Genomic DNA, 17,048 nt, shown 5'->3' with positions numbered 1-17,048 from the left:
GAATGAACGGAACCACTGACCTGGGTCCTCCCTGGAGGACCATTGTCACCGGGCCCACCAGGTGTGTCACTCCCCCAACTCGCACAGCCGCAGTCAGCAACTCCCGCATGTGCACCAGGGCCTGCTTCCGCGTGTTTCCCCTCCGCCACCTTGTCTGTGCAGCCAAAAGGAAGCTGCTACTGGACACCTGAAAGGCACGGGAGGAAGGACGCTGACATTCACTGTCATCTGTGCTCCAGCTGCCAGGAGCCGTCCATCGGAGATGTGCATGTCTGTGACCTACCGCTTGGTCGGGGTTAGTGCCAATGAAAGCGAACAGCTGCCCCAGCAGAACGCTGTAAGTGGGCTTGTCCCTGCTGTCCTCGATGGCCAGCGACTGCAGGAGTGTAAAGGAGCTGCTGCGGTGGCTGGTCACGTGGCGACGCCTACAGAAAACACAACTGTAGCAGATGAGCAAATAACCATGCTCAGGGAGGCTGTCTGAACACTTGGTGTAAACTACACACTGGGATCTGCTTTGTCCAAAGACCATTTACCTCTGATTTGCTCTAGTAAATTCCAAGTCTTCGTTACCAATCATTTCCAGGTCAGAAGGAGCAGACATGCTTCGAAGGAAAACAGGCTGCCGGACAGCATGAGATGCCACCTTTGTTTCTGAAGCTGACTTGCATGCTGCAAGGAGGAAGAAAAATGCTTACCACTTCTGGTGTCTGATCTGTAGGGAGGACAGCAAAGCTATGTGTAACAGAAGCCCCCAGGGCAGGGCTCAGCCAGTAACTGGGCTAGCAAAGAACACTGACGAGAGTAAGCAGTAACTTTAAAAACCTAAATATGTGGTTACATTTTATTTTTAGCTTGAAAATTTAAAGTCTTTTTTTATTAAACTGGCTTTCCAAAGAAAGGACAAAAGTTCATTTAATAACTATCAGTGTTTATTTCAATATGAGCATTTTTTTTGTTATCTGTCTATCTATCTATCTATCTATCTATCTATCTATCTATCTATCTATCTATCTATCTATCTATTTTTGAGGCAGGGTTTCTCTGTGTAGTCCTGTCTGTCTGTCTGTCTATCTATCTATCTATCTATCTATCTATCTATCTATCTATCTATCTATCTATCTATCTATCTATTTTTGAGGCAGGGTTTCTCTGTGTAGTCCTGTCTGTCTGTCTGTCTGTCTGTCTGTCTGTCTGTCTATCTATCTATCTATCTATCTATCTATCTATCTATCTATCTATCTATCTATCTATTTTTGAGGCAGGGTTTCTCTGTGTAGTCCTGTCTGTCTGTCTGTCTGTCTGTCTATCTATCTATCTATCTATCTATCTATCTATCTATCTATCTATCTATCTTTGAGGCAGGGTTTCTCTGTGTAGTCCTGTCTGTCTGTCTGTCTGTCTGTCTGTCTGTCTGTCTGTCTGTCTATCTATCTATCTATCTATCTATCTATCTATCTATCTATTTTTGAGGCAGGGTTTCTCTGTGCAGTCCTGTCTGTGCTCAACCTCACTCTTGTAGACCAGGCCAGCCTCAGACTTAGAGATCCGCCTGCCTGTCTCCGGAGTGCTGGGATTAAAAGTGTGCACTATCACACTTGGCTTCAATATAAACATTCTAAAAAGCAGGGAGCTGGGGCTACAGCACAGTAGTACAGCATTTGCTTAGCATGCAGAAGGCCTTAAGTTCAGTGTTCAAGACTGAAGAGAGGAAAAAGGCAAGAAGGCACAAAATGGAATTATTAATCCCCCTCTCTTTTTTGGGGGGTACTGGTATTGAACCCATGGCTACTACACATTAATTAGGTAGGCAGGTACTGACCCACCGTGCTATATCCCTGCATCTTTATAGGGTCTTGGTGCTGCCCAGATTTGCTTTTGTTCTCTGGCTGCACAATCTGGAACTTAAATTTTTTTATTTTAATTTTTTAAAATATTCATTCCATTCTCAAGTGTATGTGTGTGTATTCGTGTGCACACATATGAGTGCCAGTTTCTATGGAGGCCAAAGGAGGGTATCCAATCTCTTGAAGATAATATTCATTCTATTCTCAAGTGTATGTGTGTGTATTCGTGTGCACACATGAGTGCCAGTTTCTATGGAGGCCAAAGGAGGGCATCCAATCTCTTGAAGATAGAGTCACAGGTGGTTGTGAGCCTCCTATCACGGGTGCTGAAGACTGAAACAGGGTCTTCTGCAAGAGTAGGAAGCTTTCTTAACAACTGAGCCATCTCTTTAGTCCCATAGTTATTTTATTTTATTTTTAAAATTTTTTAAAAGTAACATTTATTTATTTGTTTATTTATATATATATTTATTTATAATGTGTGTTGATATTTGGCCTGCATGTATGTCTATGTAAGGTTGTTAGATCCATTTGTGACCTGCCATGTGGGTGCTGGGAATTGAACCCAGGTCCTCTGGAAGAGCAGCCAGTGCTCTTAACTGCTGAGCCACCTCACCAGCCCCAAGTTGTTTTATTTTAAAAAATTAAAAATAATTAGATTGAGGGGCTGGGGAGATGTCTCAAACATTAAAGAGCTTGCCATAGCAGCCTGAGGACCAATGTTCAGAGCTCCAGAACCCATGTAAATGCCATGTGAGTATGGTGGCCCCAGAGTAAGCTGGCTAACAAGAAAGACTAGCCATAAGGGTGAGCTCTGAGTTCGAGCCAGAGGCTCTGTCCCAAGGAACAAAGTGGAAGAGCCGCTAAGGGTAACCACAACCTTAGGCCTCTGAAGGCACAAGCACACATGTCCCCCATACACACAGATGAAAAGGAAAAAACTGAAACAAAACAAGACAAAATTCTAGGGAGAAGTCCCTTCACATCTTAAGAGTAGACAGCTTAAATCTAAAATATGGTAAACCTGTCTCTCAGGTGCTATCAGCCTGTTACCTATGATTGCGAGCCCCCAGGAGAGTGTAATCAATTTCATGGATTGTCTGAAGTTTCCATTAAAAATATGCTGCTCTAATTCAACAAAGGTGGTTTTGGCCAGGGATGCACCATTGTTGGTACCTCACTGATTTCCCTGGAAGACACATTTACAAACTAAGAATTAAAATGTGACCTGGAAGAGAAGCCTGGAGAGATGGCTCAGAGCTTAAGAGTACTCTCTGTTCTTCCAGAAGACCTGGGCTGGTGCCCAGCACCCACATGGTGGCTTACAACTATTTGTAACTCCAGGTCCAGGGGATCCAGTGCCCTCTTCTAGACTGCCAGCACCAGACACAGACATACATTCTGGTAAAGCACTCATACACATAAAATAATTGTTAAAAAAATAATAATTTAGGGGGCTAGAGAGATGGCTCAGCGATTAAGAGCACTGGCTGCTCTTCCAGAGGTTCTGAGTTTAATTCCCAGCACCCACATGGTGGCTCACAACCATCTGTAATGAGATCTGGTCCCCTCTTCTGGCCTGCAGGCATACATGCAGGCAGAACACTGTGTACATAATAAATAAATCTTTAAAAAAATAATAATTTAAAAGACTTTTAAAAAACTGTGATCTGGGGATTTCCAGTAATAATCAATTTATGGCAAGTCCTGCCAGAAGGTCCTATATAATGCAAACCCAGCTTTGAGTAAAGAAAAAAAGACTAAGCTGGGTTGGTGGTGGCGCACACCTTTGATCCCAGCACTTGAGAAGCAGAGGCAGGTGGATCTCTGTGAGTTTGAGGCCAGCCTGGTCTACAAAACTGTCACTCTGTCAAGGAAGAAAGGGAGGGAGGGGGAAGGGAGGGAGGGAGGAAGGGGGAAAAGACAGACAGAGAGAAGGGAGGGAGGGAGGAGATTGGCACACTCTGAGACTCACAATGCTGATTACATAAATGCTTCTGTTACTCTGAACTTAAAACAGGGAGCACTGCTTATGCAAACACATGCCATTGCACTCCTCAGAGGCCCCAGGAGGAACCTTCAAAGCCAAAGGGGATCCATTCAAGTTGACTCCATTGGGATTAAAGTCTTAAGAGACTAAAGACAATGCGAGGCAAGAAGGAAAATGTTTCCATTTCCTTTTCTGCTGTTCTAGGAAGCCCAGGAGTGGATTCATTAACAATAGTTGATGTCTATTTATGAAGAGCCTGCAGCAGTGCAGCAGTACCAGGTGTCTCTGCCGGTGTCCCTGAGATGCTCCTGGTGAGGCCCGACTGGGCTGCAATGGTGACATGCAGCAGCAGCTCGGCTCGGTTCATCAGGCTCTTCACCAGCGTCTTCGTTTTGGCCAGGGGGTGAGAGGGCTTCTGAGTGAGGGAATTCACCTCTTGGAGGAACTTCTCCCTAGAGAGAGAGACTGAGGTGGGTTTAGTTGTTCTCCAGCTCAGCCCACTCAGCATTCAGGGATGAGGACAGCTCAGCAGTCACCTAGTGAACACTGCTCATCTGCCCTTCTGTTTCAAATGCCTGGGCTACCTCCTGAGTGTTCAACCAGAGCTCTGGACTTACCAGTAAGTAACTCTGAGTATCTGATGAACACACAACACTGAAAAACCTGCAGTGTCCTGAGCACCAAGGTAAGGAGCCAGCTTGAGAGTGAGTAACGTCACTAACCTCAGGGAGAGGACCATGTTTTCAAGATCATTTCCATCAAAGGAGACTTCCTTCATTGAACACAAAAGTTCTAGTTCTTTCATTTTGTTCTAAAGAAGGAAAAAAATCAAGAAAGGACGGTATGCATGACCTGCAAGGACCAAGCTTACTATACATTTGTTAGCAGGGACAGCAGTCAGGGCCAACCACCACCTTTGGCTTGTGCGCTCTGCTCCCGTACAAGTGAGCCCTGCTTTTGGTTTTGTTTGTTTTCGAGACAGGGTTCCTCTGTGTAGTTTTGGAGCCTGTCCTGGATCTCGCTCTGTAGACCAAGCTGGCCTTGAACTCACAGAGATCCTCCCGAGTGCAGGGATTAAAGGCGTGCACCACCACCGGCCGGTTGATTTGTTTGCCCTTTCCACACTGCAGGAATGAAACCAGTGCCTTGGACATGCTGAGCAAGTGCTCTCTCGTGAGGGGCTATAGCCTTGGACCTAATTCTTTAGATACAGCGTCTCAATTTGTAGTGCAGACTGACACTAAACTCACCATCTTCCCACCTTGACTTCTTGAATGTTGAAATTATATACTTTTATTTGACAGGATAAAGTTTAAAATTTGCATGGTCTATTTTCTGGGGATTTCAAACTCAAGCTGTATTTTTTAATTTTTCTTTTGATTTTTAAAGTTTGAAAGCAAAATTTGATAATAATGGTAATATCTTTTCCCTCTATTTACTTATTTGATTATTTATTACTGTGTGAGTGAGTGAGTGTGTGTGAGTGTGTGTGTGAGTGTGTGTGTGTGTGTGTGTGTGTGTGTGTGCACATGTGCCACAGTGCCTGTGTGGAGGTTAGAGGACAAGTCCTCCTATCACACTGTTCTCAGGGCTGGAACTCAGGTTACTTACTAGGCTTGGTGGTAAGCACCTCAAACCACTGAGAATCTCACCAGCCTAATAATGGTAATTTCTTTAGCCTTCTGACAAAGCTATCAACCAGCTTAAAATCAAGTACTTGTATGCTAACATGTCCTCCTAGCTACTTTCATTTAACCACTTAGAGAATGGGTGTGTCACACAGTACACAAGGTTCTGGAAGGAACACTGCTTTCTTGCATGCATGAGCGCATGAGCACACAGGGCACCTTTGCTCTCTAAACAGCGTGCCCCAGTGGGGACTCTCACACTGCACTCACCTCGTTAAAATGGTAGTCATAGAAGAAAGGCATGTTGTTCTCCAGCTTGCCCTGGAGGGCATCCTCCACCTCACTTTGCCACTTCTGCTCCAGTTCGGCCACGCTCTAGGAGGGTGGAAAACAACGGTCACATAGATGCTGAGACAAAAGCAGGACAATCTGTAAGCTTGGAATTTGGACTAACAGCTTTGAAGACTTCTTTCACTTGCCATGAAAGAAACTGTTTCCAACAGTTGATACACACCCCCTTTTCACTTACCTGCAGCTGTCTCTCCATGGCATTGAGTTTTTTAAAGGTCTCTCCCATAATTTTACACAATAAATCATATTCCTCAGCATGTTCTTCCTGATACTGGAAATTGATCAGGGACTGCAGTGCATCAACCAAGTTCAAGTGCTTAATAACGCAGGACACCACCATTTCCTCCATGACATCGGGCTGAATCACTTCTCTGTCGTGACAATGGGAACCAGTCAGGTGTATGGTACACTTAATTTAGCAGCACCATAAGCAACAGGCTGGAAATCATAGGCTTTGACTCAAACACTGGTCACCACAGTGCTTGTGTTACACAAGAGGAAGAGATGGTGGACCCGCAGACGCTGTGTGCTAGCAATCAGCTTAGTGTAGTAGATGATAAAACCGACACTGGCTGATGAAGCTGAAAATCAAATTTAAAGGTATCTCCCTTCGTAAGACTTGGATATTTTGAGCTAGAGTCATAGTACAGCTGGAATAGGTCTAAAGCTCTTGATCAGACATTCTGGAAGCTGAGGAGCTGGTCACTGGATTAGATACATGAGTGCCAGTCCTTGGCAGACCCATGAAAGTCAGGTGAGAGCCAGGCAGTGATGATACACACTTTCAATTCCAGCACTTGGGAGGCAGAGGCAGGCGGATCTCTGAGTTCGAGGCCAGCCTGGTCTACAGAGTGAGTTCCAGGACAGCCATGGCTAAACAGAGAAACCCTATCTCAAAAAGAAAGAGAAAACAAAACCCAAAGCCAGGCAAGGCAGCACACAGCTGCAGTCACAGTGCTGGGTGGAGAGAGAGGCAGGTCCAGGCACCTGATGCGCTGCCAGCAATGCCAACCGCTGAGCTTCGTTCCGTAAGAGCATGCGGCTGGGAGTCATAGAGCAGGGTGTGTCCCTTCTCTGGACTCTGTGTACTCAACCATGGTGCATGCACTCCCACATACACAAAAAATAGAGCCATAGCACTATTCCTCTTCTGACCGAGGCTATGGTGTCCAGTGCGTGTGTATACCAGGTTGTACAGAATACTGTTTATGGATGATCTGAGAGGACTCCGTGGGAAAGGGGCTTGTTGCCACATCTAAGAACCTGAGTTGGATCCCCAGGACATGCATGGTGGAAGGAGAGAAGCAGCTCCTGCAAGCTGTCCTCTGACCTCCACCTGCATGCCATCGTGTGCTCGTGAAGATGACTTTAGCACAAGCACATCTGTGACTCTCAGACTTGGAGTCTGTCTCTTTCCTGGGAAGCACAAGGAAAGTGTTCCCAGATTGCACAGAAATCAAAAGTAGAGGCTGAGGTCAGGCGGAAGGTCAAACTGTCAGAGGAAAAGCTAGAGCTCGTCAAGTTTTACAGGCATTGGAGTTCCATGGGAAACGTGTTAACACCCAGCTAACAGCCCCACCATTAGGACTCTCAGTTTCAACACGTGAGAAGAGGGGCTGCATGCCCACACTGCCAGGGCTGCATGCCCACACTGCCAGGGCTGCTTGGCTGTGGCTGGAAGGCCACACGAGAACTGCCATGGCTCAGTGCTACCTGGTTGTCTCACTAAATATTCAGCTCATGTCCACTAACTAAACATAGGTTTTCGTACAATTGAACTAATTTTTTATGGTGCTGGGGCTCAAACCCAGAGGTTATACACGATAGGAAAGCACTCTTCCACTGCGTAAACTTAAAAGTTCAAGGGTCACTAGTTAGACATAAAATGAAACATGGCCTCCCCACTGTCTGAACATACTTTATACTTGGTCTAAACTGAGGTCGTGCACGCCCAGAAATTTCCCTGAGCTTTATCATGATCCCTGGAGGCAGCCTGATCCGAGGCAGGTCGAAGTAGTTCCCAACAGGAGGCACAAGGACGTCCGAGGGGTAGGTAAACTCTCTGTCTTCGTCTATGGTCAGAGGCAGTGGAGAGGGACTCGGAGTGAGTGCAGGGGAGATGACACCGTTGGCCTCCACCTGCCATTGGCACCTGGGGAGAGAGGAACGAGCTCTTCACTCCTCTTCTACGGTTACTGGAAAGCTGGCTGAGTGGCTGCAGCTACGTCAGACATAAGACAGCTCACATGATGTGTCTGTCCAGTGTGGACTCAGCAAACCTTCTCCAAAGGCGAACCGGAGCATGTTGTGGAAGTGCTCTTGTCTTCTTGGGAATGCACATCCCTTCCAACACGTTCTTAGGAAACCCTGGGGCCCCACAGCATCACATGGTTACACCCCACACACACACACCCCATCTGATTTGCTCATCATACATCTACCCTCCTCCCTTTGGGGCATCCTTCAACGGTACAGTGTTTGAACTGGAGAAAACTTATGCAGCTCCAAGAAAAGTTAGAGTAAGGCTGAGAAGCAGGAGGTGTCATCTTCATCCCATTCCTCAAATACTAAGACACCATGAAGCTTTCCACATGAAGTCTATTTCTGTTTGTGGGCAAAAGTCGCTCCAAGTCATGCAGACTTTGTTACCTTTGTAAAAGTTTGGACCGCAATAGCTCCTGACAGGCTTCCTCTTCTTTGGTAATCTCTGGTCCGTTGTACAGGATTCTTAACATGGAACAAGCTAACACAGACAGACCTAAGGCCAGGTCTACCAGGAAGGGCAAGCCTCCCGAGACATCCTCCGAGGACTCCTACAATGCAGACAGGGGCAAAGCACACACACAGGTCAGTGGGCACTGGCAGAGCACTGCACGCTGCACTGTACCACACTGGACCATCCCCACTGGCTTTCACAGAGCAGCACCAGGTGCAGTACCCAACACCAGGAACAAGGGTGGTGCTGGTGTGACCGCTGAATGAGGTCTCAGCGTGGTTTTGGGAAGTGAACAGCTAGTCAGACTTCTCATTGGAAACAGCACAAACCACGCACAGGAAGCTAGGCTGCTTGCTCTCGGTTACGCCTCCATAGTGCAGACTGTTATTCTCTCAGTGAGTGCACTGAAGTTACAGGGAAATCCCGCATGCCTCCTGGGTAGCAGCCCTTCTGTTGATAAACAGAGGACAGAGAGCCCTGCTTCACAGGAGGCACATGCTAGCTGGCAGCTCAGCCTGAGAGGTTGAGGCTCTGTGCTGGGTCAAGCTCTAGTAACCTCCAAGTCTACAGTCTAACCCGAGGGGAAGTCCCACTCCTAACCCAGAATCCAAATGCTTCTGTCAACTGCGTGCTCCAGCCACCTCTGCCCTGCGGGAACATGCTAGAGCCCGGTCACTTCTCCAGGCTTCCAAGAGTCCCAGCCACAGGTTTCTGTGCTGCTGAACTGACTTTAGGTCCAGCTCCTTTCATTCCACTCCACTCCCTCTTGCTAGGTTTCCATTTGTTAATGAAGAGACAGATGAAAGAGTGCCTCATATTCTGCCGTCTCCAGGGCAAATATGATCTATGTCACCAAGGCACACAGGACAGAGTTAAGTTCAGTACCTGAGCGCGAACTGTGCAAGCAAAGCCCCACATGGCTTTGTCAGGAGTGTTGTGCTCACGGCCACTTCTCATCTCAAAGGAGAAGGTGACTGTATCGCCTTCAACCTTAAGATTTAAGGGGGAAAATTAACTTTAAGAAAGACAAACAATTTCCAAGAGAGCAATGTATTTCAGAGATTGACTTTCTTTTTCTTTTTGAGATAAGGTCTCATTTTGAATTCATGATCCTCCTGTCTCAGCTTCTAGAGACCTGGATCACAGGAATTTACCACCAAATCTCTGGCTTAGAGATTTACTTTATTTATTTATTTATTTTTTAATTTTGAGATAGGGTCTCTCTATGCAGCCCTGGCTATCCTGGAACTCACTATGCAAACCAGGCTGGCCTCGAACTCACAGAGATCTGCCTGTGCTCTGTTCTCTCTCCTTGTCTTTTTCCAGCCTTGCTTGTGTCAATGAGGAGGGCAAAGAGCAGCAGATCAAGATTTAGCTCACCCAGACATCCGGGCAGACTGCGTCACTGGCTAATTAAAGTGTGCAACAGGTTAACTGTGTGTGCAATATACAAGCTCAGGAAACATGCTAAATATATTTGGTGTTAGTGGGCTTCTGATCCCTGTTTGTGCTCTGGGCACACACTAGTGAGTAGCTCAAAGGCCCAGATTATAAATCATGACACTAGTCATATCAGTTTGAGAACTGATTGTTCTTTTTCTTCAAAGGCCAAATTCATTTGAAAACATTAACTCAAAACTTTTAAACTGCCACATCCTGCTGTCCATATCCAGACCAGGACTCTGAGAGGACTGGCATCCCAGACCCTAAGGGAAGAACTAGCTATGACAACTGCTGGCCACAAAGAACCCTGTGGACGGATTCAAGCTCTAGCATGGACAAGGGTCTGATGTCCTACAAGTAGAAGGAGGGTAATTCTGAATACAAGTGGGAAGGTAGTAGGCCTAGCAATCTGTACCCACCCTAACTAAAGTCCTCACGGCAAATGCTCTCTGCGGCTACAGTTAGTCCTTGGCCCATGAAGAACCTATGGTCACCTTTCTTTTCTAGAAAGAGGTTGTGACTTGATACCATACCTTCACCAAGTCCTTCGGCCAACCAGTTCCTAAGACACTACGGCTGCCATATCCCAGAGTGTTGCCTCCATACTCAGCAACCTTCCTACTGTTTGTGTTAGGCCCCGCGTATATCACCAACTTCAAAACAGAAAATAGACTGTTAGACTGTAAAAGAAAAACAAAAACAACATCTACAAATAAAGAGGCTGCAAAAAATATTTGTAAAAAAACACATTTATAACCAGACACTGGTATCATTATAATATAACTAATAGATCCTCATATTTAAGGTCTAACTGATACAAGTTTGGAGGCAATCAGCTGTTGGTATTTACAAGACAGCCAAAGAAAAATAATGACTAAAATTATTGCCAGGCATATTTCTTATATTTTCAAATCTCTATTATCACCGGGACACAAAGGCTTCAATAGTTACACTTGGCTATTGTGCATGTACATTTTTCAAATAGTTATTTTCATGGTAGTTATCTGAACTCATTAACAAAAGGTGCAGTCTGGCCCCTTAATCCCTCCCCACAATTAACAAAGTGAGCTAATATAGTCAGGTTCTAATACCTAATACAAAATAAAAGCACCAAAAAAAAAATCAATAAATAAATAAGTATTAAAAAATGCAACAAAGTGAAAACAAGCCACACATTCTTAGACTGTTGCTTAATGGCATAAAAAGAAATGACACAATTATGGGCCAGGAAGGTGGCTGCTGCTTGTAGAGACAATTTTCATTTGTTAATACTATTCTCCTATCACCCATTTATATCTGATTGGCTGATGCTTTTACTATTAAAGTGTGCCCGCATGATATGTGTGCATGGGGCATGTGTGCCACAGCCCATGTGGGAAGGTCGGAGGACAAGCCGTGAAGGTGGTGCCCTCCTCCCACCAGTGCGTGGTGGGGTCTGTGCAGAGTCATTAGGCTTCTGCCGCACCAGCCTCATCTACTGCGCCCTCTGGCCTCACTGGTGCTTTTCTAACATAAAAGAAAGAGAGAGACAGCTCACTTGGCATTCAGGTACATCCAGAGGAAACAGAGCTCTGGCTTCCATAACTACCAAGCCTGAGGGCTACAGTCCACTCTGCCATACCTGGCAGCTCAGCTGGGCCGTGAAAGCTGTGTGCATCTTTAACCTGGCTGTTGGTCAGCTAGTGAGCTCACACTCTTGAGACCTCCTGCTGACAGCAGCCAGGGACCATGAGAAGAGTAAATACGTTTGTCTACACAGTAAGCTTCCTTGTGAATCGTAATTCTATGTACAGGGCAGGCACTAGTCAGTACACACTAGAAGATGCGAATGATCATTTGTAAAGGAGAAACGAATGATACCAACTAATGTGGTAACTTCTGTTTGCACATGAGCACTGCAGGCACAACACCTGAACGAAGGAGACAAGCGAGCTGGAGCCAGGCTCCACAGAGCATCTTAGCTGCAGGCAAATGTGAGTTTTGAGGACACATTTTCAACGCCTCCATACATCTGGACCTCTTGACTCTCCTAACATCTAACTAGGAAGAGGATTTCACATCTCTTGGTCATGTGTCTCATCATCTCAAGGCAGATGTGGCTAAGTTCTTTCTTTACCTTTACCCTAAGTCTCCCGAGATAGGATAAGACCATTTGCCCTTCCTCTGTTCACAAAGGGCAGAGGTGACAAGTAGCTGACCAGCGACATGAAGACAGAATGTGCAGTCTACTCTGTGTGTTCCTTCCTTAGCCTTTCCTCACGAGTTCAACAGCAACAGAAGAAAATCCTGCCTTTTCAAAATGGCCATTAAGCCACCAGCTCCTCAAAATCTGCAGGCGCCTGAGTTAATGACAAAAAAGAAAACACAAGCCAGACTCAGGCGCATCTGAACTTCTAAAAGCCACCCTCTTGCAGAGGACACGTGAGAAGCACTGGGCGTTGAGACCTTTCCAGATGAACAGCCATCACACATTTACATGACTCTCAGGAGGGAAGGCAGGGCAGCAGAGCCACAGGAAGTCCTCTGTCCGAGCTCCTGGGCACGGACAGAGACAGTGTCTACGTGCCCTGATAGTCCTGCTCTCAGACACAGAGCTCCTGGGCACGGACAGAGGCAGTGTCTACGTGCCCTGACAGTCCTGCTCTCAGACACAGCTGTGTCTCTTCAACTCCCTCAGCCACTACCCTCCAAAGCACTATCTGAGGGGAGTCTCCTTCCTGCGAGGGACCTACAGGCAGAAATTAGTCAAGAATGGCAGCCAGCACAAAGGAAAAGAAGAAGCAGCTAAGTTGAGGCAGCAGACAACCCATTCCCGCTTACTTTGTCATAGTCGTACTGCGACGAGCATCTGCTGTCAAATCGTAGATACAGGCAGCGAGCTCCTGGGATATGAACAGTCTCTTTAAACTTATAGTTATCTCTGACAGGGTGTACTGTTTCCACGGTCTTCCCAGCAGCCCACGGGGCAGGGATCTTCAAGCCAGTGAGAAAGCCTGGCTCTTCCTTTTCTTCTAGCATTCTAAAACCCGAGAAAGAGAAAGTGGTGCAGCTTAACAAGGAAAACAAAATAAAAACAAAAACAAGCATAAACTGCAGACCACAGCTTAAGAAACTCTTTGAGGTTCCCCACAGCACACAGTATGCCAACACCCTACCACCTGAGTCCTGCGTAGCAAAGGAAAGTGCTGAAAACGCTCTATGCTCAAGTTTTTGTCTTCTGAGGAAGGCACTCCATTACTTCTCACACACAAGCTTAGAGCACCGCACATGCATTCACGACTCGAATTTCAAAGAGGCCTTCACAGCTCTCCTCAGAAGTTCCTGGGGTGGGCTGAAGACAGGCACTTTCCCAACCCCACAGCCTCAGTGCCCGAGAAACTGCAGTTTGACTCGGGAGAGGTGCCTGTGAAACCCCCTTCTCCATTCTCCTCCAACGTGCAAGGACTGCGTGGAGCCTGAGGCTGTCCAACACAAACTGAAACTCTCACGGGGGGGGGGGGGGGGGGGGGGGGGGGGGCAAAAAGCACCTTCCTTTGCTTCAGTCAGCTTCGCTGCAGAGCTGTGCTGACGGCAGCCACTCACCGCTCCGAGGAGGCACATACTGGAGGGTCAGGCGTTCAAGGGCAGCCTGAACTACACAGGGAGTTTTTAGGCAGCCTGGGACACAGGAGAATGTCTCAAAAGACAGAGGGGGTTGGGAGGGAGAGAAGGAAGGAAAATAGCCAACCACACAGGGAAGTTTCCGCTATAAAAGGCTGGGATGGGAGGATCACTTGAACCCTTGCCCCCTTAAAAACAAGCTGGGTGTGGCGACACACACCTTCAAATCTAGCGCTCAGGAGGCAGAGGAAGGCAGACATCTGTGAAATCAATCTTGTCTGCACAGTGGGAGTCAGGCCATCTAAGACTATATAGTAAGACCCTGTCTAAAAACAAACCAATAACAAAAACTAACACACACACACACACACACACACACACACACACGAAATAATAATAAATCTACCAAATTCAATGTTCCTTGTATGTCTACTACTATGAGGGTTTTGAATCAATTCTGAATGGTCCCCTTCTCTTATAGGGAACACAGTTTCACTTGTCCCTGTAAATTTAAAGCATCTGTAGCTGCCTGTGAAACTCTGGCCCTGAGCTATCTTCTTTCCCAGTTAGCTAATCCTAGCTAAAAGTGACTGTTGTAAGCGGAGTACAGGCTTTCACCAGAAGAAAGGAAGGGAGACGTGGGCACATGTTACCTCTCATCAGGGAACAGCCTGCACTTCGGGTCTGAGGCGCCACATGGGGAACAGCCCACCTCGGCAAAAACCGGACACTGGGTTTTCAGCAGCAAGGCCGTCTGAAACACAAAACCATCTGAATGTCTTAACTGGAGTGGCTTCCAACATGGACTTAGAAGTCACACTTGCAGCCTTACAGTCCTGGCTGTCCTCCTTCTCTCGGACACGCCCACTAGTGAGCGCCCCCCGCCTCCCTGACAGAATGCTTTACTCCAGCTGGCGAGGGGATTCGGGACACTAGGTGTGAAGCAGGCGGTCCGATGCTGCGTGTTAGCACTTTTACAGCAGGTCAGAATCAACACTTGCTGGGCCCACCACTCCTTATATCACACAGACATAAAATCTGCCCCTAGCACGAGTGGTTGCTGCTGAGGACTTAGAAGTTGTCTCTGTTAGCATGCCCTCTGTGGCAGAGGGAGCTGTGCAGAAAGTATGTCAGGGGTGAGGCCCACCTGGCTGGTGTAGAGCACCAGTTGCACCAGCTGAGGCATCAGGGCGTCGGCCATGGTCAAGGTCTGCAGATTGGGGTGCATCAGGGAGGTCAGCAACACTGGGAGAAGGTGACCAAGCATAGTGGCCTTGGTCACTTGTTCCAAGCCTTTTAACCTACAAGTTCAGGAAAGCACACAGCCTAAGCAAGTTCATGCCTGGAGAAGAGCAACCATCATGCCCCATGCCCAAGAATTCCCTCAAACACATCTCTTTAAACCAGTCAATTCCATCCACTTCCCAAACGCCCATCTCTGAGGGAGAAGGGAAGAAGAATGCTTTTCAGCCCAGGTCATACATCTCTGGGCCCTCATAGCACTTCATAAACGGGTCCTGAAATGCTGTGACTTCTCTAAGTACTCAGGGCCCTTCCAGGCCTCTGGCCTCCGGTCTGCGGCTCTGTACTGTGCGAGACTCTGAAAGGAGGGAAGAAGGGCTACAAAGTGGATCTGCCAGCTCCAGTCCAAGGCCTCCACTCCTGGAACAGCCACTGAGGCTCCTGTGAAGTTTAGAAGCTGGCAGGTTTGTTTTAATAACTTTAATGCCGGCAAAATACAATTTATTATCCTGACCACTTTGAAGCATACATTTCAGGGTTAGAATAATGTACAAACAATATCACTGTCAATCTCTGTAACTCTATGTATCCTGCCAATCCAAACCTGTTTGGCAATAACTCTCCTCCTCCAGCCTCAGTAACTACCATTCAACTTCCTTTGTGTATGACTATGACTACTAAATAGACAGATTTAAAATTTGTCTTTAAAACCACTGTCTTGGTATCTCATTTCTCTGCTAGAAGGATCAAAGCCTGCCCATCTCTCTAAGAAAGAAGGGAGCCATGTGAGTTCTCCAAGGTTACTTACTGGATACTGGAGTTGAAAGAAGAAGTGGGCACCCCATTTCAGCATCCCCCATTACACTCCACCTATTCCCAAGCACTGAGAGTGGAGAACCAATGTTTTCCTAAGCCTTGGTGCAATGCCTACCTGGGTTATAGTGTTCTCAGCCCAAATTCCTATTTACCATCTTCAAATGGGCAACAACCAAGGCCATGGAACAGACACACTGAAGCAAAGACTACTGCAAGATCACATGAGGTCAATGTATCATAAAAATACAGTGTGTGACTCATTTTGAAAAGCAAGATGGGGCTGGAGAGATGGCTCAGAGGTTAAGAGCCCTGGCTGTTCTTCCAGAGGTCCTGAGTTCAATTCCCAGCAACCACATGGTGGCTCACAACCATCTAAATGAGATCTGGTGCCCTCTTCTGACATGAAGGGATATGTGCAAGCAGAAGCAGAACATTGTATACATAATAAATAAATCTTTAAAAAAAAAAGAAAGAAAGAAAAGCAAGGATGGCAGGGATTCTGTGTGAGGAGCTGGTATCTGGAGAAGTCAAAGAAAAGACAGTAAGCCCGAGGGACTATGTCAGCGCCACCTTCTGTGTGGCACATAGTTATCTCTACCACGATGTCACTTCCTCCCCAAAGGAACCAGGCACAGCACGAGGCAAACAGTTAAAAGGCAAATTGGAGCTGGGTATGTTGGCACACACCTTTGATCCCAGCACTTGAGAGGCAGAGGCAAGTGGGTCTCTGGTCGTCGAAGCCCGGTCTATATATGAGTCCTAGGATAGCCAGGGCTATGTAGAGAGACCCTGCCTCAGAAATGAAAGAAAGAAAGAAAGAAAGAAAGAAAGAAAGAAAGAAAGAAAGAAAGAAAGAAAGAAAGAAAGAAAGAAAGAAAGAAAGAAAGAAAGAAAGAAAGAAAGAAAGACAGAGAGAGAGAGAGAGAGAGAGAGAGAGAGAGAGAGAGAAAGAAAGAGAGAGAGAGAGAGAGAGAGAGAGAGAGAGAGAAAGAAAGAAAGAAAGAAAGAAAGAAAGAAAGAAAGAAAGAAAGAAAGAAAGAAAGAAAGAAAGAAAGAAAATTAAAACAGAGAAAGAGGGGCTGGAGAGGTGGCTCAGAGGTTAAGAGCACTGACTGCTCTTCCAGAGGTCCTGAGTTCAACTCCCAGCACCCACATGGTGGCTCACAACCATCTGTAATGAGATCTAGTGCCCTCTTCTGGCCTGCAGACACACATGCAGGCAGAACACTGTATACATAATAGATAGATAGGTAGGTAGGTAGGTAGGTAGGTAGGTAGATAGATAGATAGATAGATAGATAGATAGATAGATAGATAGATAGATAGATAGATAGATCAATCGATCTTTAAAAAGAAAGAAAAGAAAAGGAGCCGGGCGGTGGTGGCGCACGCCTTTAATCCCAGCACTCGGGAGG

General features: G+C 46.6%; 1 protein-coding gene across 8 annotated transcripts in view; it reads right to left on the bottom strand.

Moving 5' to 3' along the window:
- Positions 1-17,048, bottom strand: part of Hectd4 (HECT domain E3 ubiquitin protein ligase 4) — a 173,616-nt gene that overhangs the window by 66,236 nt on the left and 90,332 nt on the right. For 3 of the 8 annotated variants that reach the window (XM_076560985.1, XM_076560978.1, XM_076560979.1), the window contains exons 19-32: positions 14,723-14,876; positions 14,229-14,329; positions 12,796-12,994; positions 10,509-10,655; positions 9,418-9,522; positions 8,466-8,629; positions 7,735-7,968; positions 5,995-6,187; positions 5,736-5,840; positions 4,560-4,648; positions 4,114-4,289; positions 537-672; positions 284-440; positions 21-187 (exon numbers count right to left, since the gene is read on the bottom strand). In XM_076560985.1, the coding sequence (XP_076417100.1) occupies positions 21-187; positions 284-440; positions 537-672; positions 4,114-4,289; positions 4,560-4,648; positions 5,736-5,840; positions 5,995-6,187; positions 7,735-7,968; positions 8,466-8,629; positions 9,418-9,522; positions 10,509-10,655; positions 12,796-12,994; positions 14,229-14,329; positions 14,723-14,876 (2,127 nt within the window). The remainder of the gene's footprint in view (positions 1-20; positions 188-283; positions 441-536; positions 673-4,113; positions 4,290-4,559; positions 4,649-5,735; positions 5,841-5,994; positions 6,188-7,734; positions 7,969-8,465; positions 8,630-9,417; positions 9,523-10,508; positions 10,656-12,795; positions 12,995-14,228; positions 14,330-14,722; positions 14,877-17,048) is intronic. The other 5 variants (XM_076560982.1, XM_076560983.1, XM_076560984.1 and 2 more) reach the window with 3 other exon arrangements.

This window comes from Peromyscus maniculatus, chromosome 23 (genome assembly GCF_049852395.1).
Source record: "Peromyscus maniculatus bairdii isolate BWxNUB_F1_BW_parent chromosome 23, HU_Pman_BW_mat_3.1, whole genome shotgun sequence".
Lineage (NCBI taxonomy): Eukaryota > Metazoa > Chordata > Mammalia > Rodentia > Cricetidae > Peromyscus > Peromyscus maniculatus.
This window is presented reverse-complemented; position numbering and strand designations above follow the sequence as displayed.